General features: G+C 41.0%; 4 protein-coding genes across 5 annotated transcripts; 1 reads left to right on the plus strand and 3 right to left on the minus strand.

Moving 5' to 3' along the window:
* Nucleotides 1–1,258: 1,258 nt before the first annotated feature.
* On the plus strand, nt 1,259–13,944 carry RB195_009257 (uncharacterized protein; the record flags this gene model as incomplete). Of its 2 annotated transcripts, XM_064189726.1 has the most annotated exons (13): nt 1,259–1,337; nt 1,405–1,459; nt 5,414–5,549; nt 6,753–6,825; nt 6,891–6,975; nt 7,083–7,214; nt 10,249–10,427; nt 10,490–10,537; nt 11,398–11,495; nt 12,573–12,689; nt 13,763–13,802; nt 13,852–13,872; nt 13,940–13,944. In XM_064189726.1, the coding sequence occupies 13 exons, from the start codon at nt 1,259–1,261 to the stop codon at nt 13,942–13,944; spliced, it is 1,068 nt and encodes a 355-aa protein (XP_064047308.1). The 2 variants fall into 2 exon arrangements, with proteins under 2 accessions (XP_064047308.1, XP_064047312.1); XM_064189725.1 differs by lacking the exons at nt 1,259–1,337; nt 1,405–1,459; nt 13,852–13,872; nt 13,940–13,944 and adding an exon at nt 5,210–5,223 and having other exon boundaries at nt 13,763–13,831.
* RB195_009258 (uncharacterized protein) lies at nt 1,941–2,345 on the minus strand (the record flags this gene model as incomplete). Its single annotated transcript, XM_064189727.1, has 1 exon — nt 1,941–2,345. One exon carries the CDS (start codon nt 2,343–2,345, stop codon nt 1,941–1,943), a length of 405 nt encoding a protein of 134 aa, XP_064047309.1.
* RB195_009259 (uncharacterized protein) lies at nt 2,565–3,320 on the minus strand (the record flags this gene model as incomplete). Its single annotated transcript, XM_064189728.1, has 1 exon — nt 2,565–3,320. One exon carries the CDS (start codon nt 3,318–3,320, stop codon nt 2,565–2,567), a length of 756 nt encoding a protein of 251 aa, XP_064047310.1.
* On the minus strand, nt 4,010–4,483 carry RB195_009260 (uncharacterized protein; the record flags this gene model as incomplete). Its single annotated transcript, XM_064189729.1, has 1 exon — nt 4,010–4,483. One exon carries the CDS (start codon nt 4,481–4,483, stop codon nt 4,010–4,012), a length of 474 nt encoding a protein of 157 aa, XP_064047311.1.
* Nucleotides 13,945–26,198: the final 12,254 nt, after the last annotated feature.

A 26,198-nucleotide genomic window follows, 5' to 3' on the forward strand; every position in this document is an offset into this window, starting at 1 on the left:
ACGTTTCAATACTTTTAACGTGTTTTTAACTTAAAGGCATCACCCCACGAATCTGGGGCGGTGCTGGTTTCAAGTGGGTTGCACCTACACGAGGTCCTAGATTGTGGTGAGGAGGGTGATTCCGTGCATTTCTTCCTAATTGCCGAAGAAAACGGTCCGGAAGATGCGGCTTCGAGCGTTCCGGGGCGCTATTTTCTACAACGAGTTCGATTGAAGCGTGCCAGGCCTGTGCACGCGCCGCATCTTCCGGGCCGTTTCCGGACTTCCGGACGGAATCACTATCCTCCTCTCCATAATCTACGACCCCGTATAGGTATAACACACCTGAAACCCGCACCACCCCAGATTCGTGAGGTGATGCCTTTAATCGACGGTGCAATCTTGTTGCCTAAGCCTCTAGTAGGGCGGGTGAAGCGCAGTCGGTAAGAGGTCCGCTGCACGATCGACCGATGGTTCAAAACCGTTCTAGCGCCAAGCAAGCGTCTCGCCCCTCCAGGGCCGTACTAAATTGGTACCAAATCCAAACCAAAACATACTAAATTGGAACCAGACTCGTCTCGTAGGATAAAAACACTGACTTCACACATCGGCCAGCCACTGGAAGTCACTGTATAGGCCAGCTACACGTTCGTAAACCTCAAACCATTCTGAATTAAAGTGAACGTGGTGGCGCATCCCAACCGGATTGTTCAAAGCCAGTCTCTTTACCCTTTATGGGGATAGTATCCTTGAGGGAATGGTGCATCCTCGAAATCCTTATTCCAAAACTTTCGATTTTAAATGGACAAAATTCAAACATTTAATTTTCTTATCCTGTAACTCGAACAGCTCCATTGACAAAACGGATAGTCCTTGCCAGCGGCTTGAGGCGGTGAATTTTTCAGGTACTGAAATTCTGATGCATTGTGTTATTCCTTGAGATCATGTTTTTTTCAAAAATGCCTGGAATAAAAGATAAGACTACTTCTTTTTACTGGTGGAGGAAGAGAGGATAGTTTTTAAAGGGAAAAAAGAAAGAAGAGAGCACGTTTTAGTCTCGTGTAGGATTCTTTGTTTATGATTGATCGTTCATGTTTCCGTAAAAAATTCATTGATCCTGTGCTTCACTTCCGAAGATCACTTATTATCCCATTAAATAATGTTTTTTTTCTGTTGGATGGGTTTTTCATGATCGATTTTCTAATTAACTGAAAAAAATGGCATGGTTTTGAATGAGAACTGCTGTAGGTTGAATAGAAATTGGAAGAGGAAATTCTCCATGAGGTTTCTATTGTGCATTTTATTTTCTGCGTTTCTAGTAACTACAGTGAAATCTTTAATCGCCAAAGATGTCTACGGTAAGGAATTTTTGTTGATGACTTCGCTACAGTAACTGACGAACTACATTCCATTTCTTAAATTCAGATCCGACGACATGCGGTCTACCTGGACCTGGCTTCAAGAGTAATAAATTGAAAGCGTAGGTCACGACAGCGATTTTAAAAGCAGGAACATAGAGATTTTCAATGTTGACAATACATGTTGGGAGGATTTAGGACATAAATTGTAGATCACACGGGAGATGAGGAATGTCTCCTACTGTTACAATAGAGCTCAGTTCACCTGACGAGGCAACTCTTTCCTCTAAGACAAAATAAAGTGGAGTTAAGAAGTTTTTTTTTCGAATGAAATTACGAGATGAGACTTTATATCGATACGAATAAGGACATCTACCTTACTCCTCTCATTTCTACCCTAGTATGAGTGTAAACGGTTATCTCGTCGGGGAATAATAAGGACTTTCTTCAATGTTGGTGTTTTGTACTTTCCTGCCTTTCTTAGCTTTTAAATTTTACCTTTAGAATAGGGAATCCGGGATCGAAAATGTCTTCCGGACGAGGTCTTTGAAGCTACTTTAGACTTCTTTTTCTTCTTCTTCCTAGCGTTTGTCCTTCATCTTCTCAGTTATCGTGACGACGCCGAAGATGGAGCGCGCAGTGTCGTTGGATACTTTCTCTTTTAGCGTTACACCTATTGTCCACCTTAACATCCGCATCTTCATAGCGTGTAACAATCTTTCCAAGGCTTTCGTCGTCGGCCAGTACTCGCATCCGTAAAGGGCAACAGGACGCACAACCGTCCTGTAGACCTTCGACTTCAGTCGAACAGGGAATTTTTTTGTCGCACAGTACGCCTGCTGCCATTTTCCATTTCGTCCATGCCGTATTAACACCTGCTCGACCTTCTTGATCAAAGTCGCTTGTGGAAGTCACTTTGAATCCAAGGTACTTGAAACAGTTCACCTTGTTTAATTCGGTGCCATCGACACAAAATGAACCATCCTCTATCCTTGGCCCGCACTCCATGTACTCAGTTTTTGATGTGTTGAGGCGCAATTCATATTTCTGCAGCCGATCCTTCCAAGACTGTACTTGTTTCTGAAGATCACCTCAAGACTCCGACGCGAGCATGACATCGAAAGAGTAGAGTCCACGGGTGCTGCTTCTGGATTTCCTTCGTTATCGTGTACATGCACAGTATGAACAGCAGGGGTGAGAGGGATGAACCCTGGTGAACCCCTACTTCTACAGGGAATGGCCTGCTTGTTCCAGCAGCACATCGGACAACGCTGGTGGGCTTCGCATAAAGCAGCTTTGTCCACCGCACGTATTCTTCTGGTACTCTGTGCGACCTCGTGGACATCCACAACAGCTCATGTAGGACACGGTCGAAACTTTCTCGAGATCGAGAAAAGCAAGATGCACACTGCGGTTCTTCTCTCGATGTTTCTCCAAGAGGATACGGACAGTATGGATAGCATCTATGGTGCTGCAGTCCTTCAAAAAGCCGCACTGGTTAAGTGAAACGCTGACAATTTTCCTCAGACGAGTTTCCACGACACGCTCAAAATCCTTCATCGTATGGCACAGCAGTCGTGTAGGCCTGTACGAAGTGCAGTCAGCAATGTCTCCTTTCCCTTTCCAGACAGGCACGGTCACGGAAGTTTGCCAAACGTCTGGAGTCCGTCCTTCTGCAACGATCTTGTTAAATAGAGTTGCGAGCCACACGGACCCTCGATCTCCTAGCAGCTTCCAGACATCAGCAGGTATGTCTTCAGGACCGGTTGCCTTGTTCGACTTCATTTTTGCGAGGGCAGCACTGACTTCGACGGCAGTAATTGGTAGAACAGGACCCTCGACGCTGGGAACAGTTATGATCGGAGGATGACAGAACTCTTCGTTACACAAGCGGTTGTAGTACTCTCGCCACCTCTCCAGGATCTGACCTGGGCGACGCAGAACGGCTCCATCAGCTCCCTTAACGATCTTGGTGTGTTCCATATCCAACGTTGAGCGATGTCGCGCTCTGACTAAACGATACGCTGCCCGCTCCCCTTCTCTGGTAGCTTGTAGCGGTCCGACTTCGCCTTGGAGACTGCCTTCTTAGCCTCCCTCTTCGCCGCGGTCAAGCGTATAACGCTGGAAGTAGATGACCACATTTCTTCCACACTACGAGTAGGGTGGGGAAGTGCAGATGGAGCCACGGACGCAAAAAAATATCTCCTTCCGATCTTTCAGATTCCACCATTTGATACGCTGTGTTTCAGTTCTTGGATGTCTCTTCCTTGGACGGGAGATTTTCAAGCCCGTAACGAGCAAATGGTGTTGGGCAGCGACATGGTCTGAAGGGATGACTTTTGAATCCTGCAGAAGTCGGCGATCTCGTCGGCGTAACATCCAGAAATCTATTCGTGTTTCTCGACCGCCGCTGGTGTACGTGATCAAATGCGATTTTCTTTTCCGATACTGCGTGTTAGCAATGATCAAGTCACTTGCAACAGCATACCAGGATTCGCAACCCGTCGTTGTTGCGAGCTCCAAAACCGTATCCACCATGACAACTCTCGAACCCATCTTTCCGAGAACCGACATGTCCGTTGAAGTCTCCTCCGATTAGAAGTACTTCTTTGCCTTCCAGGGATTGGACGTACTGCTTCAGATCTTCCCAAAAGCACGCCTTCTTTTCTTCACTACAGCCCATCAGGCGCATAAGCAGATACGACTCGCAATTCCACTTCTCCTGTATCTACTTTTACAGCCATCAAGCGCCCCGATAGTCGATCCACCGCTGTGACGCTATTTCTAAACGACTCGTTCAATATGATACCAACGCCATTGCGATTTGATGTGCCGTGGTAGATGAGCTTGCAGCCATCGCCTAATTCCCTTGACTTGGAGCCTTTCCAGCGAGTCTCCTGTACACAACATATGTCAACACGGCGTTTTCTGAGACTGTCTGCCAGTTCACGACTTCTTCCAGTAAGCGTCCCAACGTTAAGTGTTGCCAAGCGCACTGGATGTTGCTGGCGATGGCGGACTAACTTCTTTGGCCAGCTCCGTCCTCTAGCCGGTAGCCCTCGCATATTTGCCACATTGCTCGGGCGAGGACAATGCGCGTCGCTTCTGGGGTACGCTCTAGCTTCTGAAAGACACATAGTAGACATTAGCAGTATGACGCGACGGGGGTGTTGTCCTCGGTCGGCTTGTCGCACTAGCAGCCTGGCACCGGAATCGTCGTACTACCCCCTCACTTAGCTAGCCTGTAGCCTTGGCCCAAGGACTGGGCTACTAGCCGGACACCTTTGTGGCATGGTTGAACCTGCCGAGACGAAGTCTCGCCACCATAGCTGCCCGACGGCAAGGGCCACCGCTGCGCCGCTTTGAGGCATGAGGTAGGATTTGCAGCAGGAAGCTACTTTAGACTATTCCTTCCTATTTCCAATGTTCGACTGTCCTTGAATCTTGGCTTGTTGAATACGTAGCTCTCTTTTGATTTGCTTGAGCTATGACCAAGATACGTGTTGATATTTATCAACGCCTAATCTTTCGGCGCTTTCGCCTTCGTCAGACCCTGGTAAAATCAAAGCCATTAGTGATTTGTTCTCTCAAGCACCTTATCACCTACAAAAAGCATCCAAACGGTAGGCAAGCTCAAATAGCAACGCACTGGCTAGTGCTTACCTCATTAGCTAAACTTGGTAACGCAACAGACCACCACGTACCACAACTACGAGTCACAAGGGTTTTACAGGGACCTGACTGAAGGGTTTTTCATAAAAACCTGACGGGAAACTTGTGACTCATAGTTGTGGCACATGGTGGTTACCAAGTCTAACTAATGAGGTAAGCACTAGCTAATGTGTTGCTTTTTGAGTTTGCCTTCCGTTTGAATGCTTTCTATAAGGTGATAGGGTGCTTGAGAAAATAAATCACTACTGGCTTTGAGTTTTTCCATGCTCTGACGAAGGCGATAACGCCGATGCATCAGCTGTCAAAAAATCCCCCTAAATTCTCTAGAACTTTTCCGTGATCTTCATTTGGTCCAGCCTTCATAATCAAACCAATACTAGAAAATCACAGAAAGTTCATTTTAGAGAAAAAAGAAAAGTCGTTGGAAATGATGTAAAGAAGACTGTGAAGAGAGAAATTGATAACGATTATTCTGCGGACTATATTCCTACTGCTTTGGATGAGACCGAGGAGGATGAGAACGATCCGATGCGAACAAAGGTTTCCAACAGTTTTCATACCATTGGTCTTAAAATTTAGCGCGGAAATTTGTGAGCAGCAGTGAATCACCACGAACCGGACGTACGCGTGATGTTGTCTAATATTTTTCTAAAAGAGAAATAAGTATTAGGTTCATGCATAAATCTCCCGTTGCGACTCCCTTGTGAATATTTTAAAAACGGAGAGGTCTGGAGATCGACCGTGTGCACCGTTCCCATCATTTGCTCGACTTCAGTTCTCGGGCATCTTGTCCGGTCCCTCCTCCCAGGGAAAACTGGAATAAGACTTGAAACAATCTTCAAATGATCGAGCATAAAACTAAAACTAGAAAATATGGATAGGCATAAAACTTATGCATCAGCCTAACCGGTAAAAAAGGGCAACGACAAGAGTAAATATGTGTCCAATAGGAGTAACAGCACAACACAAAGAAATTATGAAATTCTACGAATGTAATACTTTTTCCATGCGCAAAAAAAAGAGAGTTTTTGCTTTTTAACGTTTTATATGTCAGGATCTTATTGGTTATCGACCTAAGTTGAAAGTCATGAAATGTTCAGGATATACAGACATCTTTTTCTTTCCTTTGGAAATATGGTAAATCCTCAACTATTTTTTGTAGCGGCTTTTCATAGATGCGAAAGATTTAATTCACTTAAAAATTAAGGCGCTTACAGGGTGGATTTGAAATGAGTGAGAAAAATGAAAAATTATGAAAGATTTTCCCGTTATTGCTATTAAAACAACAGCGATGTCGAATTCCAATGGAATTTTCGGCTACCACGTCGAAGCAAATATTCATTTTCCGGTGGAATGCTCTAGATTTCCTTTTTTATAATAGTTATTCTTTCTATTCTCCTATATTCTTCTCTTCAGTTGCTCGGTAGGGGCCTTCAATATGCACGTTGTAGAATAGAAAAGAAAACCGCGGAAACGCACGCACGATTGAGTGATCCAGGCGAGATCTCTCATGGCCATAGTTTGTTAATTTAAATACGAAGAAAAGACCAACGACAGAGATCTCAGCTTTGCTCACGGAGACGAACGAGAATGGAAGGAAAAAATGAATGGAAAAGGTAAAATGAAATAGGTTGGAGGCACCCGGCTGCACGTAACACTGGCGAAAAAACAAACATAACATAGAAATGTTGTGAAAATAAAAATAATATAGTACAAAGAATGTGATAAATATATTCGTTCCAGGTAATGGGAGGTGAGAGAGCTGCGAAAGATGAACTGCCGTGGGCTGTGGCTCTTGTGATTAAACCGGCGGATGGTAAGCGTGAACCAGCTACTAATTTCGAATATTTCAAATGTAATTTCCATATTTTTTCGTTGCAGATTTATGTGGTGGGACGCTTATATCAAGGCGGCACATAATCACAGCTGCTCATTGTTTCAGGAAGCAGCTGAATGGCACTTGTAGGCAAGTTGCTAAGGATGATCACAAAAATCTCCACTTACTAAGCTTGATTTTGTTTTGTTCTTATGTTTGGAGTGAAGGTTGTTTGACAGTCATGTGTGGATTTCTAGCGTTAATAATATGCTACCTGAGGGAGACGTTGTGGCTGGGACCGCCGTTGCGCTCGGTGGTACTTGTCTGGTGGAAGACAAAAAATACAACTGTGCTAAAGAAGATGTTATTACAGTGTTCCGCATTAAGAGGTAAGTATAACTAAGGAAAATAAATAAGGAGAGTACTACTGGATTTAAAATACAGTATGAAAAAGACTCCGACGGTTAGTGTATACATATTGTTGTGATCGCGACGAATAACCAGAAAGATGCTTGATAATGAGGATGAATAATTTTATTTATTTGTTTATTTATTTATTCGCATACACAGATAGTGCACCAAAAAGAAAAAAAAACACATTTTTCTTTGTCAGAATAGTTAAGAAAATGTCAGTGGGGCCTCACGCAGTCTTTTTCGTGGCGGAAACGCATCAACATGTTGTTCTCCTACTCCAGAAAGTGAAGATTCCTCTCATGACATTTACTCCCCTAATCCAGAACGCTTTACGTCGGTTTATTTATCTGCATATCGGGATACGAAAACCTTAGCCCAAGAAGGAGCACGTTGCGATATAGAACGAATAATGTTATCTATCCTCCTTTTCCTGACTTTTTACATCCAGAAATACAGCAAAAATGGTTGCGTACGCTTAGAAAACTCGAGAAATTTGATGGTTTGAAATAGCATTCAAGAAATTTTGTTTGGGTTGCTGGTTTCTTTTGAGTTGGAATCAGGCATCGTGGGTTGTTCTTTCTCTGAACAGTAGTAAAAGTGGCAAAGCAAAAATATCCAGGAGCATGATGGCTTCTAGAGGCAGCAGATTACTTAACGAATAGACTAATTGAACCCACGAATTGAGGATGCGAAACCCGGTAAAGTGGAGTAAAGGTGAAATGTAGAGATTGAATAGAAACATTGAAACAACAACTTTTTTTCTGCATTCCCTCCGAGTAAGGGATTTCATCACAAAAGAAGGAGGGATAAGTTGTTTGATGTTAATCAATCCGTTATAAATGCTCGGAGTCCTGATCACGCTGATTCTTTTGGTCAAACTTATGGGAGCAGAGTTTCTCTCTGAGTAACGTGAACCGACGCCCTTAGTGCTCCTGATGCTTTTGATTTCTGGATTTGTTTGGTGGGAGCGTTTTGAGTTTTAGCGGGAAAATTTGTAAATTACGTGCAGAAATGAAGTGGTGGAAAGAACTTAGCTTGAAAATTTCCGCATTTCAAATCATTTGAAATTTCATCACGTTATCGTCATTGATCTCACTTGACACAGTTCCAAGATTTTAATGGATCGCAAGGTGATTTGTCGCTAAACTTCATATGTTAATAGCCTTAAATTCAGATAAAATACTCTGAGTCACTCTGACCCCTTTTTTTGGAACAAATTCATTTTTCTTTTAGATATTTGTTTCAGAAGGATGAGTTATTACATATGAACTTGAGAGGAAATTTACTACTATAACATTGCAATCATGTTATATAATAACGCGCTCATTCAGTGTGTGTATGTGTGTGTGTGTTTGTCTGTGTGTCACGAAAATACTCCATAATGATGCAAAAATCAGCACCGGCGACGTGCCGAACCATCGCCATGCGCCTGTTAGGGGAGCACTCTACCTCTTTACCATTGTCCCAATCCATACAGAAATGGATGTTGTCTTTGATAGGGTAAGTTAGTTTCTCTCATATGTTAGTGAGGGTAAATAAACTTTTATGTGAATGTAAACTTCCAAATTTGCAAACTATCATCATTCCGTATAGTAACGGGCGTATTCTGTCACGTGTGTGCGTCTGTGTATGTGTGTGTCTCAGTCAGGAAATCCCAAAAAGAGAGGGAGACAGATATCGTAGCGTCGGTTTGGTGCGCTGCAGCCCCAAAGCGGTAAAATTGGGCGAGACGGGTCCTACGGCGTCGAATTCGTGCCCCGGAGCCAGACAGCTGTAAAATGGGGCGGGACGGGTCCCACTGGGTTGAAATGGTGCGTCGGTGCCTGGAAGATATAGAGTGGGGAGGGACGGGTTCCACTGCGTTGCTTTGGTGCGCGGGAGCCACAACGCGGTAGAATGGGTTTCTATGGGCCTTTTGCATATCTATTTCCCGGCATGTCTCCTGATGCTGCTAACATCCTTGAAAAAGAGGAATCACACGTGCTAACGGCTGATCAAATGCAAAACATAGTAGCCAACAGTTTACGCGATCTGACGTAAGACGTTATTTTTACCACTACGATAGTGATATTCACGTTATTCCATATTAGCACATCATTATTTGCTAATAGTTGAGAATGGAGTAGACTCATGACTCGAGTAATGTTTCCAAATCGTGGAGGTTTGAGAGAAACAAAGATGTAAAATTAAGCTGGATTGCTCTCCAAATATAGAACTGAGCGTTTAGGGAGAAACCATAAAATCTTTCATCCATGCTTAAATTTTTGGTTTAAAAAAATTGAAGAAAGCGTTGATAGAAGAAAGAAATTATAGTTTTTCAAAGATATGTAGTCGCTACTGTTATTTCTGTTATTTCCTATTGATCGGTGAAGGCGAGCAAAGCGAAAATCAAAATAAGCGTGAAGTCCGGCTTTAGCCGGACGTTCGGGCTGGTGTAGTAATAATGTAGTAATGTATAATCTGTAATAACAGTAATGTGATATACTACATAAAACTATAATAATCAATTATCACAAATATGACACATACCAACCATCGGTTACATTTTACCTGGTGCTACAAGTTTTTAAAAGTTTTCTTTTGAAAAGAAAGATTTTTGTAAGGACGGTGGTGCACATTAGTTCATTTTCAAGTAATAAAAAAAAGAGTGTCCAGTATAATTCTAAATTTTCCAGTAGTCGTAATGTTCCTATAGGGTTCTTGGGAAAGTTTCTACAGTTTCCGAGAAAAATCAGTAGAAATTCTACTGATCAGGGGAATCGCTCTGCTTCAAAAAAAAAGCTTCCTTCGAACATACTAACAGTTTTTTTTTGTTTCTTGTAATCCATGCTCTATGCGGATTTAAGTGGAACTGATCCTTAAAAGAGTTGATGCACATAATATACCATTTAAAAGAAACAAATCCCAAAATTTTTGAGAAACTTTTCAAATTTTTGGACAAAACACCATTTTCCCCTCTAAAATGTAAAAGATTGTAAGATTTAAAAATGAATCTCTTGTTTTTTTCAGAATATCTTATAGAAGTTATTTCGAGTTTGGATATAGATTTACACGTGACATCGCTATTCTCGAGCTAGCTGATGACGTTCCTAAACATATCCATCATATTTGTCTTCCTCACATGAACAAAAAGATCAATATAGGTGACCCATTGTTAAGGATGAGCTCATTTGGATGGGGCGCCGACCGTGAGTTTGGGCTACTTATACGGTTTTTTCCACATGTATTGCATTTATACACATATTTTAAGCGATAAGAAATCTCACTATGGTAATATTCCTCCAGAAATTGATGTTAGGTAAGATTTTGTGATTGATGGAGGCAGTATATCACAAAATTGACGGTGTTGGGATCTTTTCTCGACGCAAATATGGCGGCAGAGGTGTGGGTTATCACGGGATCACGCTGTATTCCGAGAAGTAAACAAAAAAAGAATAAAGCGTCTCTCTTCAATCAATCCGCCTGGGATGCGCCACCACGTTCACTTCAATTAAGTATTGTTTGAGGTTTACAAACGTGTAACTAGTCTATACAATGACTTTTGGGGCTACCCAATGCAAAGTCAATGTTTTTATCCTCCCAGACAGCTCTGGTATCAGTTCATCTACACGGGAGGGATAAAAGATTTTGGTGGCACCGTGGCGATTTCGAACCTCCGATCGATCGTGCAGTCACAGTCGGAACTTCTTACCGACTGCCCTACACGCTCCCTTTGAGTTCTTCAAGTACGCCAGAGAAAAAACCTAAGAAGTAGCCTCAGTGTGAAATGTCTCCCTACGATGTAATTAGTTGCGCGATAAAACGTGAGCTATTCCATCACCGCTCGAGTTCGGCAATCCAACCAATGCAACCGAAGTAAGTACCAGAACTTGTTTCACCCACACAATCGGCCGCACGCGCTGCGGTTTCCCCTTCATCTTACTACCTGTAATAAGTTGCATCGTTGAAGAGACGGGATCTCAGAACACCAAAAACTCCACTTTTTCTTACAACGTTTTAACGTTTACGTAAGAGAATTGAGCATAGCGCTATACTCGTAGTCGTGAACTATATGCGCTCATGCAACTGTCTTTCCCTTCTGACATCAGAACATCGTCATGATATGCTGCCTTCAAACAATAACAATTTTGAGTTGTTTCGAGTTCTTATTGGTTTAAGGTGTGAGAATGACTGAAAAGGACTGCAGAAAAATCGCCCCCGAAAAGTTGTCTGACACTTTCTGCACCATTCGACGTCCCGACCAAAATCTTGGCGTTGTGGGTGTTTGCATTTTTTCACAGATTTTTTTGAATTAAACTTTATAAATTTTTCTAAATCAAGTTATGCTTGGAAAAGTAGAAAAATATAGTTAGTCGTTGTTCATTCGGAAATAAGTTTTTTTTTTTATTTTTTTTTTTTTTTTTTTTTTTATTAAAGTTTTTTTTCTAAAGGGGGGGGGGGGGGGGGGGGGGGGGGGGGGGGGGGGGGTTGGGGGGGGGGGGGGGGGGGGGGGGTTTTGTTTTTTTTTTTGGTTTTTTTTGTTTTTTTTTTTTTTTTTTTTTGGTTTTTTTTTTTCCCCTCAAAACTAAAACTTCCTCCCTTCTTTCAGGCCCCCCCCCCCCAAAAGGAAAAAAAATTTTTTTTTTTTTTTTTAAAAAAAAAAAAAAAAAAAAAGGGAGGGGGGGGGAAAAAAAATGGGGGGGAAAAAAAGGTTTAAAAAAAAAAAAAGGAAAAATTTTAAAAAATCCTTATAAAAAATTTTAAGGGTTTTAATTTTTTTGGTTTAATTTTTCCCCAAAAAACCATTTGTCACATCCATTAGACTGAGGACATTCTAATGAAGTCGCCTAAAAAAGTGTTTCTTTGTTTATGGCTGGCATTAATGGGACATCTTACATCAGAAAAGAGGAAAAGTTCATTTATTTACTTATTTATTTTTTTGACTTGAAAACACCCATAGGTGTGCCAGAAAACAGAAAACAGAAACAGGACACAGCGGAGCTCTCTAGAATTTCAGTCAAAGTTTTAGTTTTCTACAGAAACAGTTTGGCCAAGGCTTTTCATTGCACATTGCATGATGGGTTCACGGGACATTTTTCTGCTACCGAAAGTGGGAAATCCTAGAAATATTGTGTCCAAACCAAACATCACTTCCACAGTTAGATTTTCTCGTAGAAAGGAGAAGGAAATTGAACTATGTAATACTTTTCGTTGCTGTAATAACAGGCATTTCTCCACTTGCCGTAAGTGAAATGTTTTATTGCGAGATCTGTTTCCCAGATCCATGACCAGAATGAATCAATCTTAGGTGAATCTTCTAGGATCGAATAGTTATGCTCAGTTTTCAATTTCAGGGCGATAGTGGTGGTGGAATTACAGCAAAAATAGACGGCAGGACATATCTTGCTGGGGTAGTGTCTGGTACAACTCCATACCTAGATAAGAAGAAAAGGCCAATACCAAGCGTCCAGGTACCTGAAATAGTAGATATTCTTATAAAAATTAACTAATGTAAAAGGATAACTTTTTTGTATTGCATGTAGACTAATCTCTTCTCGGGATTCTCCACTTCGACTTCAAATCAGAATATCTTCGAGTTTTCCTGAATACGTGTCTAGCGTTTTAAAAAATACTTGGGGTGGGGGGCTAGAAGGAACGAAGTCAGCGTTTCTTTTTAATCCAACCAGAAGATAAGCCTGGTTGTTTCTTTTTTGAGTTTGATCTTTTTCTGACCTGGTGGAAGTGAAACACTGGGGTGGCTTAGAAACGTTTTCAGTCATCGACCGGTGAAGCAGAGTGGAACCACCCCCTGCTTCACCCGGCGCTTATAAAAATTTCCTGAAAAATCCCCCATATTTGATTTATGATAAACAAAAAAAAAACAATCGTTGATCAGCAGATTTTATATACTTCTGCAGTAGTTATAATATCCTGTAATTCAATTACATTCGAAGCCGCTAAGTTCCTTTTTTTGAGCAGATTGTGCTGCTGACATTGCTCTAACGCAGAAATCTTCAATGTCGTGTACTACTTTTCCCTGCCGAACAAAATTTGTTAGCTTCGTTTTTTGTTCTGGCAAACGTGTCGGCTTCCTCGCCTTCTTCGGAGCATTGGAGGCGGTGAAATTGTGATGTTAGCTGAACACCTTTGGTTAGAATTGTGCCTCTAATGTGCGTAAAAAGAAAATAGGTAAGTAGATAATAATGAATAAAATAGCACCCGATTTTAATCTATAATGCGACGATTCGAAAGAAAAGTCGAATTTTGTGCTTTATATGAAGTGTTCTTTTGATATGACGAGACAGTGGTAGCACTCGAAGCTTTTTCACCCTTCATTGATATTTAGATTTTATACATTTGAATAATCGACAGTGGTTTTTACAAGGACAAAAAATCGACTATATTAGCAATGTTTTTACTCTTTGCATATCGCTTCATCAGAATCAATTGAAAAATTCCATTATCTGTCAGCTCTCGACCATTTCAACAGAATCGAAAGCTTCGATTATATTTTAATTTTTTTATTAATTTGTTGTTCTTTAAGATCTTCACGGACATAACTAAGTATACTACTCTAATCGACAGTTGGCTTGGAGCGAAAAAATCCAAATGAAATGAAAACATTCTTCTCAGAAAGAAGCTTTATCTCTAAAGGTTTACTTACTATTAGATCTGTGAGTTGATATTTTTCAACCGAAAAAAAGAAACTGGCGTTTTATAGTGTGAGTGCGGTGGGTCGCTTTCGACAAGCTGAATTCTCTTGAACATTTTTCATGCAATAAATAATTTCGCTCGATGAAAGTACAGCATAAATATTTTTGTGTTCTGTTCCCTATGAAAAAATGAGTACACTTCAAATAACCTTGAATAATTTGCGTGGGTGGGAAGAGGTTATTCTCTCACTGCGAAGTTAGCAATACAGGGAGATCCACTAGCTCAAAGAAGCACCGGTTCTCTGGATTTTCCATAGCCCGTCACAATTGATGTGGACCACCTATATACTCGCCGAACGAAATTAGATCAATCAAAACTGATTTATTGGACACTAGACGGTAGAAAATCACAGCGGAAATCAGTCACAGTCCTCGACCCGATCTGACATTTTAATCCTCAAAGAAGCACATGTGAACAAATCCAGACGTCACTAAAGTGGTGGACGAGCTCGGCTCTCTGCTCTTTGACCTCTTGTGCACGGACAGCGCGGCATTCCCACTCCGGCCAGGATGGTGAAGCTATAGGAGAAACAGGATAACTGGAAGTTCGGCTACCTTTGATCTAGTATATATCATAATGGAAGCATTTACGCCAAATTCGAAATTATACCCCAACAGATGCCGCGTGAAAACGTTAACATCTTGCTTTGCCGTATTGTCCTCTGCTTAATCATGGATTTAGTAGAATGGACAGGAGAAAAAATTCATTTTCTCCTTGTTACATGGAGATCTGGTCAATTTCCGGGAAAACGCTAAAACATGATACCGTTCACTGAAAGCATTCATCGAAGGTGACCGGACCACAAGGTCCTGTCATTCATATTAATATTGCGTCCATTCTGATGGCTTATGGCTTATGCCTCCTTTTCAATGGCTGTACCAATGGTATAACACAAGGGATCTCATATCTATCTTACTTCTTTTCGATTGCCATTTCTGTACGCTTAGAAAAATCAAGAAAAAAATAAGAGTGGATTATTTATTGAGATGTAATCAATGTGTCAATTCCCTCCTATATGTTTCACCATTTTACCCTTCTTGCGTAGCACAAAAGAAGCTATTTTTTCGCATAGCCTTTGGTGGATCTCCTTCGCTATTAAATTGTTCTCATTCTACATCTGCGGGTCGTGTGAATTCCTCCAGTCACCGTCCGCGCAGAAACCACAGGTACAAATTTTTTTAGCATGGAGAAATCCGAAACACTGCGATAGTCACCGCCACTGCAGCTGCTTCAACTGTATCTCCGCCTTAGATAAATACAAAAGCAACTGACATTTTTCTCAATATTTTCTAGACAATCACTGTACTTTGGTGGTCTTGTTCTTCTCGCGTCCCTCCTATCTTCAGTCCTCCTCTATTATCACATTGATTCATAAATAACTTCCGCCTAGGTACATGTACCTATTGTTATTGTATACGCATACAATTGGTAACTCTAACAAGGGATTTTCGTTATCGCTACGTAGGCAGAACTTCGACTTGTCTTTAGGAAGCAGTCTAGTGTCGCGTACGTTACGTTTAATTTTTCTTGTTCACTTCGAAAACAGAATCAAAAAATATACTTACGCCATGTGATGCTTTTGGGAATCTAAACGAAGTAATAGTGTTGCGGCCACGGCTAAAAAAACGCAGTCTGCGTGGTAAAGGAGTGATGGCCGATCAGGGGTTTAGAATTTGGTCTGTCAAATTCTGTTACGGAGATCTGAACCTGATAGACGAACCAAAAAGAAGGAGAGAGAGAGGTGTAGGAGTGAAGGTGGAGACCGCTTCCATACTTTGACGTTTAGTTTTAGTTTTTTTTTAGTTTGAAGTCGTTATTGGTGCAAAATCCGCGTCAAACAACGAGAGAGTAAGAAGAGATGCTCAAAAGGTCGGGTGCGTGTAAAGAGGGTCCCGGCGGAATTTCGAGCATGCCCCGGTCATGCCTCGTTAGAGTCATTAGCGGTGGTGCGTGTCCTAAAATGATTCACCTTCGTTGGCACCTAAGTAGCTGACTCTGCTTACCTACCGCTAATCATACGCTGCATCACCGGCTAGGATATAATTCAACAACAACTTAGTAGTTTTTTTAGAATCAGACACATTCACTGCAATTTTGTGACGTGAGGTGATCTCGATTTTATAATCGTACCAGCAATCCTCACGTGAAATTCCAGGTAAGGATGTATCTAATAGCTTCAAATTACGTGCACAAAAATTTTCGTTAAAATGGAACATTTCAGCTTTCAAAGGTAACGGTAATGAGAATTATCGCTATCCTGTAACTTCCAAACTTATTTGTAACTTATTTTTTTTTCTGGACAGATGGACCTTCTGTATTTCTGACTTCTTGGAACCTACAGGAAGAAAAAGAGTTCAAATTTGATAAGATTTCCAGACTTTCTGAAGGTGACATAAAAACAAACTCACTCCCTCCCTTTACTAGGACACCATACAAAATCCCATGCACTTCTATCTAACACTATCATTCTTTGATTTATTTGCTAATTTCCACTCTCCTTTGCATATTTCCTTGTGACTGCGCAGCTTTCTGCGTCTCTGTGGCTAGAAGAACATCTAAGACGGTTGTCTGCGTCTTCATGAACGACTGGAGCGTGAAGTGACCTCTTCGAGGTATGTTCGCCTATCCGCCATCATATCTGCTGGGCACGTTATGCCTAGAGAAATTCGCAGAGAACCCGCCGGGACCCTCTTTACCGTTCCCTCAAAAGTTTACAATCACAATAAATGATCATTAAGGTAAATGTCCATGAAAAACAAAAGGGAGCTTATTTGTGACTCAACCTGATACGATGTTCTTCGTATCATGCTTATACGTGTATTTATATGCGATAGATACGATATCCCAAACAAAACATCTTTGTTTCTTTTGAATAGCAGATTTCTGACAATTTCTGACAAGCTTCAGCTCACAGTATGCTATCCATGCTACCTATACCTCCTTCGCTTAAGGAAACAAGGCGCAGATACAGACTCTTCGTATGGATTTGTATGGTGTAGTAGAAAAATGGACAATTATCTCTGATGCGTGTCGTCCTTGCTTCATTATCACACGGATTCGTCGCCGTTTACGACTTTTGCATGTCTTTATTTCCAACAACCGCAGGTGCGGCACTTCCGTCGATTTACGATCTCCAACTACTAGCATTTGCTCACATCGACTCTTATCGAGCGGAGACAATACTGGAATGTATTTCTCGATATCTCAAGTTATGTGAACGGGTGTGTTCATCCGAATGATTGCATTTGGATGAAAAGGGGAAATGCACTTAGCAGACAATTAAAAAAAAAAAAAAAAATATTATTTTTTTTCCTCCTTCTTTTTTTTTTTTTTTTTTTTTATTTTTTTTTGGAAAAAAAAAAAAAAAGAATTAACAATAAAAGGATTATTTTTGATGAACATCATGATCATGATATATAGTAACGGGCTTATTCTGTCACATGTGTGTGTATGTATGTATGTATGTATGTATGTATGTATGTATGTATGTATGTATGTATGTATGTGTGTGTGTGTGTGTGTGTGTGTGTCAGTCACGAAATTCAAAAAGGGGAGTGCGAAGGGTCCATCGGCGTCAAGTTGGTGCCTCGACGCTAGAAAGCTATAAAATGGGGTGCGAAGGGTCTACCGACGCCAGATACTTGTAGAAGCGGGTAAGACGGGTCCAGCGGCGTCGGATTGGTGCACCAACACCAGATAGCTTTGAAATGGGGTGTGATAGGTCCCATCGGATCGGTGCGCCATAACTTTGTGCAGACGTCGCGAAAGGTAAATTAGACGTTGCAACCGTTCCATATTCATGTCCACTGCACGTGTTGCATTGCACCTCTATGAATTCTCCACGGATCTCTTTCCTAGCACGTTTGCCTCAACTTGGTACCATGCCTTCTTCAAAAAGTGGAAACACCCACACAAACGGCTGTCTAAATGGTACCCAACAGCTTACATTATCTGATGTGGAACTTATCTTTATCAGTACGATGATGCTGTTTACGTCATATTATGTTAAAACATCATTCTTTGATAGCTTCTGGGGAAAACAGGAAGAACACCCATACTTCGAGTAATGCTTTATAATTGTGTCTATATTATATAGGAACCGAAGGAGTGTTTGAAGCTAAAGTTTGAATATTCTCAAAACGTAGAGCTGACGCGTTAGAAAGAAGACTATGAAATCTTTTTCTTTTATTTATAGTAAAAAAAGAAAGAAGAAAACGTTGCTAGAAAAAGAGAATTCTGATTTTACAGAGAATGTCACCACTATGAACTTCTATTGATCAGTGAAGGGGAGCATAGCTAAAGTCACAGAAAGTCTGAAGTCCGGCTTTCCGTACGTAGATATTTCAGGAGTATCTATGAGAATTGATTTGCTCATCACGTTCATAAAATCATATCATTAAATCATTCGTTGTTATTTCATTAAAAATAATCATGTAAATAATCATAATCATATAATAATCATCATATAGTAATCATAATTATGATAATCATGGGCTTATTCTGTAGTGTGTGTGTGTGTGTGTGTGTGTGTGTGTGTGTGTGTGTGTGTGTGTGTGTGTGTGTGTGTGTGTGTGTGTGTGTGTGTCGGTCACGAAATTCGAAAAGTGGAGTGCGACGGGTCCACCGGCGCCAGATACCTTTAGAACGGGGTGTGGCGGGTCCACCGGCCCCAGATACCTATAGAAGCGGGTGCGACGGGTCTACCGGCGTCAGATTGGTGCACCAACACCAGATAGCTTTGAAATGGGGTGTGATGAGTCGCATCGGATCGGTGCGCCATAACTTTGTGCAGACGTCGCGAAAGGTAAATTAGACGTTGCAACCGTTCCATATTCATGGCCACTGCACGTGTTGCATTGCACCTCTATGAATTCTCCACGGATCTCTTTCCTTGCACGTTTGCCTCAACCTGGTACCATGCCTTCTTCAAAAAGTGGAAACACCCACACAAACGGCTGTTTACGTCATATTATGTTAAAACATCATTCTTTGATAGCTTCTGGGGAAAACAGGAAGAACACCTATACATCGAGTAATGCTTTAGAATTGTGTCTATATTATATAGAAACCGAAGGAGTGTTTGAAGCTAAAGTTCGAATATTCACAAAATGTAGAGCTGACGCGTTAGAAAGAAGATTATGAAATCTTTTGCCTTTATTTATAGTAAAAAAGAAAGAGGAAAACGTTGCTAGAAAAAGAGAGTTCTAATTTTTCAGAAAACGTCACCACTATGAACTTCCTTTGATCAGTGAAGGGGAGCAAAGCTAAAGTCACAGAAAGTCTGAAGTCCGGATTTAGCCGGACATTCAGACTGGTATATAATAACGGGCTTATTCTGTCACGTGTGTATGTATGTATGTATGTATGTACGTGTCAGTCACGAAATTCGAAAAAGGGTGTTCGACGGGTCCACCGGCGTCGCATCGGCGCGCCGGCGCCAGTTATCTATAGAAGGGGTTGCGACGGGTCCACCGGCATCGAGTTGGTGCGCCGACGCCAGATATCTATAATATGGGGTGCGACGGGTTTGCCGCCGTCGGATTCCTGTGTCGTGGTGTAGAAGTATCGCGCAGTAACTTCGTGTGCATGTCGCAAAAGGTAAATGGGACTCTGCTTACGTTTCATAGTCGTATCCACTTTCCACGTTGCTTTTCACCCCTACGGCAGTTCCATTCTTGAGAAAGTGGAAACACGAATGCTAACTCCTGCTTATATAGCAGCCAACTGTTTACATGATCTGATGTGGAGCGCTATCTTTATCGGTGCGATGATGTCCTTCTCTTCATTTTATGTGAAACATCATTCTGTGATAACTGTTAGAGGAAACAGGAGCAAAACCTCTGCTCTGAGTAATGATTCCATGTCGTGTCTATATCACATTGGCATCGAACGAGTGCTTTAAGGTGAAGTTTAAATGTTCTCCAAATGTAGAACTGACGCGTTTACAAAGAATACTATGAAATTTTTATCCTAAATTTCCTTTAAGAAAAAGAAGAAAACGTTGTTAGAAAAACACAATTCTAATTTTACAGAAAATGTGACTATTATTAATTTATTTTCATTAATCAGTGATGGCGAGAGGGAGCGAACACCACAAAAAGTCTGAAGTCCGGCTTTAGCCGGACGTTCTGTCACGTGTGTGTGTGTTTGTGTGTGTGTGTGTGTGTATGTTGTGTGTGTGTGTGTGTGTGTGTGTGTGTGTGTGTGTGTGTGTGTGGGTGTGTGTGTGTGTGTGTGTGTGGTGGTGTGTGTGTGTGTGTGTGTGTGTGTGTGTGTGTGTGTGTGTGTGTGTGTGTGTGTGTGTGTGTGTGTGTGTGTGTGTGTGTGTGTGTGTGTGTGTGTGTGTGTGTGTGTGTGTGAGAGTTGCGAAATTCGAAAAGGGGTGCGACTGGTACACCGGCGTCGAGTTGGTGCCTCCACGCCAGATATATATAGAAGGGGGTGCGACGGGTCCAGATAACTACTAAATGGGTTGCGACGGGTCCCGCAACGTCGAAACAGTGCGCAATAACTTTGTATGCATTTCGCAGGTAAAGGTCGCAAGTAGAGGTAAAGGTTGCAGCCGTTTCATAGCCGTGGAAACTGAGCGCGTTGCTTTTCAACTTTATGACTTTATGACTTTATGACTCCCCGCGTGTCTATTTCTTTCTTCACTCGACTCAAGTTGGTAGCATGCCTTCTCCAGAAAGTGGAAAATGCATGTAAACTCCTGCTTAAATAGTAGCGAACAGTTTACATGATCTGAGGTTCACGTCATTTTATGCCAAAACATCATTATTTGATAACTGTTTGGGGAAACAGGGAGAAAGCCCATATTTCGAGTAATGCTTTTAATTTTCGTCTATAATATATTGGTAAGGAGTGTTTGAAGCTGAAGTTTGAATGTTCTTCAAATGTAGAAGTGACGCCTTTAGAAAAAAAGACTGTAAAATCTTTTGTCTTTACTTATAAAAAATATGAAGAAAGATTGTTAGAGATACACAAGTCTAATTTCACAAAAACGGCACTAATACTATTTTTGTTGATTAGTGAAGCGAGCGTAACAAACACTACTGAAATTCTGAAGTCCGGCTTTAGCCGGACGTTCAGACTGGTAATATAATAATACAAAGTAAATACAGTAAATAAATAAATAAATAAATGGTACATCTCAGGAAGGAATGAATTGTTGAAAGATATATTTTTTGAAGATATTCACTTACATACAGGTAACCTATTAAACTGTCAACCATATACAACAAAAATAAGTCATTAAAATAAGTACGAATAATTGTTAAAAACGTTAATAGTGTTAATAATGATAATAATGGAAAATTTTCAAGTAACATGACCATTCATAATCACAGAACGATCCAAAAAAAAACAACATTTCTTCAAGTCGCCAAGAAAAAAATCTTCTCAGGCTCAGTTTCTCCGTCGACTTAGTGGTCGACGCTTACACGGTGATTGAGCATTTCTTGACTTGGTGAATAAACGACTCCCTTTGACCGGCTCGTAAACCCTGATGCGTAATGAAATCGCAGCCTTTGCAATTTTTTTACTCCAAGAATCACTCGTTGAATGTCTACGCTTGGCATCCGAACCATGTCTCCGATCCGTGGGGAGAAGTAATTCTACAGGATTTGACTGGACGCATGCGAACTTCTCATTGCAGATGAATGAGCACCGCAGAGAGAGGTTAAGCGGAGCAGCGAGTTGATACAGAAGCGGGAAAATGTTAGAATACGCCCGCTTCAACTAGTTTTGCTGTAACAACCTTGTTTTTTTTTTCTCTTAAAAATTTTTAAATTAAATTAAACTAAAACAATTACTTAATAATGGTACAATTAATTTTAAAAATTTTCTAAACAAGTATCAACAACTAATTTACTTCAATTAATTTGACTTGTAATTTAATTTTTCATTACTATCACATGCCTTTCTCTTCTTCCATTCTTCCATAGCCATCTTATATATTTTTTAATTCCTTGTATATATTTGTTATGATCATTAATTGTATTATTGTAATTTATTGTACTTATTTTTACCTATGTGTTGAATCATACTATCCCCCTTGTTGATAGTCAAATTTAAGCAACAGCCAAAATTGTTAACAAAATTTATTACGGCTAAGGCTTCGGCGTTGTCGCCTTCCCCAGAGCCTGGAAAGTAAGAACATTTGCAATATATCCTCTCAAATGCTAACCTAGGGGATGCCTCATCCAGAACAAGTCATCATCCCCTAGGATAGCATTTGAGAGGATATATTGCAAATGTTCTTACTTTCCAGGTTCTGACGAAGGCGACAACGCCGAAACGTTAGCCGTAATAAATTTTGTTAACAATCTTGGCTGTTGCTTAAACTCGACTATCAACAAGTTGCAATCTCTATGCCAAGATTCAAGGAAAGTTGTACTTTCATACTTTCCCCCTTTTACATTATTAACGAGGATCAGACAAGTACTATATTCTCTAACGCTTTACGCTTAAATTTTTGGTCTGACATTGTTGGCACTTGTTACACTTGTTACTCCTTTCGTAGCAAGCCTAAAATACCAGTTCTTTCATCTCCACGCACATCGGTTGAGCGCGGTGAGCCAGTATACCTTCCTGGGGAACTCTCGGTGCTGTATCTGTAACTTGCATGAAGAGGACATTTTGCTGGCTGATGTTAATGGATGCCACTGATATCTATGACCTACCTGCACTTTGATAATTCCACAGGTAGTATAAATATATCTAATAAAATGATGGAAGATAAAGTGTCTAGTGTTAATCAATCCACTTGGGATGCGCCCCCACGTTCACTTCAATTCAGAATCGCTGAGGTTTTCGAACGTGTAATTTGCCTATACATATAATGACCTGCGGGACCCAGCGGTGATGGTAGACATTTTTTTAAGATTGGTTTTGTTACGGTCAGTTTCGATACGGTTGTTGGCGATAAGGTGCTGGGAAGTTAGTATATTACCTTCTCCGAAGACTTCTGTTGTCCTCTATCCACCAATACAATCGTGATATTAAATGGCTAGTCCAGAGTACCCTTCAAAGCCCATCCATCTATCTTGTATGTGTGCCGATTCATCGATTTTTGCCCGTCGATTATTTCTTAAAGCTGATTTTAAATACATTTTTCCCTTTTCACGTCGTCTTGCATTTGTACATTGTATTTTTACCTTTCCTTTTGTACTAATAGTGCTGCTGCAGTTCCCCTTATAGTTCGGATCTACCTGGGTGGTTTTTGTGGGTGTGCGTCTAAGTGTGTACGTATGTATTCAATAATCACATTTTCTATATTAACTTCATAATTCGCTTTTGAGATGGCGCCCTTGAATAAATGTTCAGCAAAAAGAAGAATACACGAAACATTCTTAATGGTTATTTGAAAAAATTAAAACATTTATTCAAATTGGAACTGGAAGGGTGCAAGGACGTCTAGTTTCAAATTTTGTGACCCATCAGTGTTCCGACTGTCGGATACCTTTGGTACACGGTGCCTATAAAAGCATGACGTTCTACGTTGCCATAAGAGACTAATGTGTTCAGATGAGGGGAATTTGAATTGTTTGTCTGAAAATGAATAGGTGTGATTCGCAAATCGCACTTAGATTAAGTGGAAGATGAAAGATTTTCAAAATTTTCACACAATATGTCTGCGTTTCAAATTCTAAATGGATTTTCAATGGAGTTCAGTCAGGTTGCGGCCTTGCGAGTCTGCGAATCGCGTGATATCTGGAACGTGGTACGCAGAACTTAACTTCGAGTCTACGAGAGTGTCCTAAAGGGTTTGAGGTTGATCAGTCCGTCACTTGTGATAAGCCAGTACGTCCTACAGCTGTTCAGAACCGCAGAGGCTCATAGAAGTAAGAAAATGAGTGTTGAAGAAGGATCAAATTTTTAGCGAGACGAGGGAGTTCTGAAACAGTTCTTGAAAAACTAGGAAGAAACACACATGGGTATCCATCATCCATATGTTGCATCAGTCTGTAGGTGCACTCGTACATTGAAGAACGGTGAGCTTCATTCCTTAAGCTAAAGCGTAAAGGATATAGCGATTAGCGTAGATCAATTCGCGTTTAGGATGTAGCAGCTTCGATCGAGCATCGTTCGAGGTTTATGGACGCGTCTGGATGCGGGCAACGTTGGAGGTTGCGAAGGTCGACTAATTTATTTAGTAAGTGCACTTCCATTCCAGGCAAATCCGCAGCTAGTGTATCGAGTCGGGAGGCTTGGTTGGGTTAGGGAGCTAACCATCGACACAGACACAGAGTAGTGGCAACCTCGTGTCACTACAACTACATTCCGGCTCCTATATGACAGAAATAGAGGAAAGAGCCGTTTGCAGTGAATTCGAAGAAAATCGTAGAGAACGATAGGACACAGAAAATTGGAGAATATAAAGTTCCCCAGAAAACTTTGAATTTCTAGAAGAGGATTTCCTGGAAATATTACAAACACAATCTCCAAGTCCTCTCTACTGAAACCTCGGCAGTTGATAGTGTAACGTGCAACGCCATTTATATTGGAGAAACTGGAAGGATGCTGAACGTGCGTATCAAGGAACATTTGGCTGGTAAAAGGCGAGGGAGTTCGATGACACCATTAGGGCGCCACAAAAATGATAAGCATGATGGAAACGAGTTTGAAATAAAATGTACGATATTAGCGCACGAGAAAGGAATATCTGCTAGGAAGGCTTTGGAAGCGTTCTGGATTTCCGTCAGGAATCCGTCCATGAATAACAAAAATGAGTGCTTATCAATTATCAATGACTTCTTACCGTTCGTAATACTCTGTGAGCTATAAGATTGCCCCACATGCAGCTCCTTAACGTTATCCAGACACCAGTACTTAAGGATACTGCACAGTGCGTAGATCTCATTCGCTTTGGTGACAATCTTTAAGAACGCGGTGGTGTACCAACCCCGCTAGTCGGTGAAACTGGTCAGTTGTTTTCCTTTTAAGGTCTTGCGTGGTGTACTTGGAACAATATCGGGGGTTGGCGAGGAGAGAGGAGGAGTTTGGTGGGATATGCATGGTATCAGAGACCTCGAACCATTTTCAGGCTTTTGAAAAAGACGAGTTTGTCGAAACGTCAGGCCAATAAAGAAGTTTCACCTAAACCTCGTTGGCATAACAAAAAAAAATTGCAAACACAATTTTATGCGTTTTGAATGGTTGCATCCAGAGAAATTTTTACAAAAAAAAGTTTTGCTCTTGCTGCTACGTACTTTCCCACTTTTTCTTTATTTTTTTTTGTCTCTCTATCCATCATTGAAGTTACCATGTTAAAGCTTTTTTGCCCGTACCATGTCCCTTAAATGTTAATTTTTTTTTTTTTTTTTCCCCCCCCTCTTAAGGCTGGAAATGTACACATTTTTGGAATAACCTACACCAATGTGATCTACAACTCTAAATATATTCACTGGGAAGTTTAGACGCTTTAACCGAAACAAACAAACAAACAGAACTGAGCTAATAGCTGGATTATGAGGTTTACCTGGAACCACGCTCAAACACTACGAGGAAAGTGGGATTCTGCTGTCGAGGAACCTACACAATCAGCGGTCGTCCATAAAATGTCTGCCGGACCTCCTCTATAAAATCTATATGATTGGAAAAGTGAGCAACTTCTCGCTCCGTGTTATGTTTGCTGTTTGTTGCTTACGGTAATACCTAAGGTTCAGATGTTTCCCTATAGGTGAAAACAACGGAAGTTGCGCGTGACAATTCGGAGGAAACACAGAAAACAAAAAAAAAACAACAACAAAGAAGTTGTTATGATAAAGGCGAAGCAGGAGCCTTATAGGGACAATTATCAAGGTGGTTTTAGTAACACAATAGACTACAATTTAAAGGTATCACAGAATTAAGGTGGTAGGATTGAGTATTCGTAACGGATAGTAGATTGAAGAGGAGTGATTCCGTCCATTTAATCACAAAAAACAGGAAGATGGGTTCCGCAAAGGCTGGTGCGCTAGTCAACCTTTAAAAATTCGAGAACATATCTCGGGCCGTTTTTACGCAATTAGGAAAAATGGACGAATCATCTCTCCATTCGACCCTAGAACTACGAAATCAGACACAGACTCGTGGTTAAATCAAGATAATCAAGAAGGGCAGCAATGAAAAAGGTCCGTGGAGGATAAGTTTTTGCACGAAAGAAAAAATATTCCATAACTTAAAGACCTCGACTAGAAAAATCCAACTGAAGATACAACAATACGCATTGAAATTCATACGAAAGTAGCTCAAGTTAATTAAAACCAGCATTCAGAGAATTTTTT

Source organism: Necator americanus, chromosome III (genome assembly GCF_031761385.1).
Source record: "Necator americanus strain Aroian chromosome III, whole genome shotgun sequence".
Taxonomy (NCBI): Eukaryota; Metazoa; Nematoda; class Chromadorea; order Rhabditida; family Ancylostomatidae; genus Necator; species Necator americanus.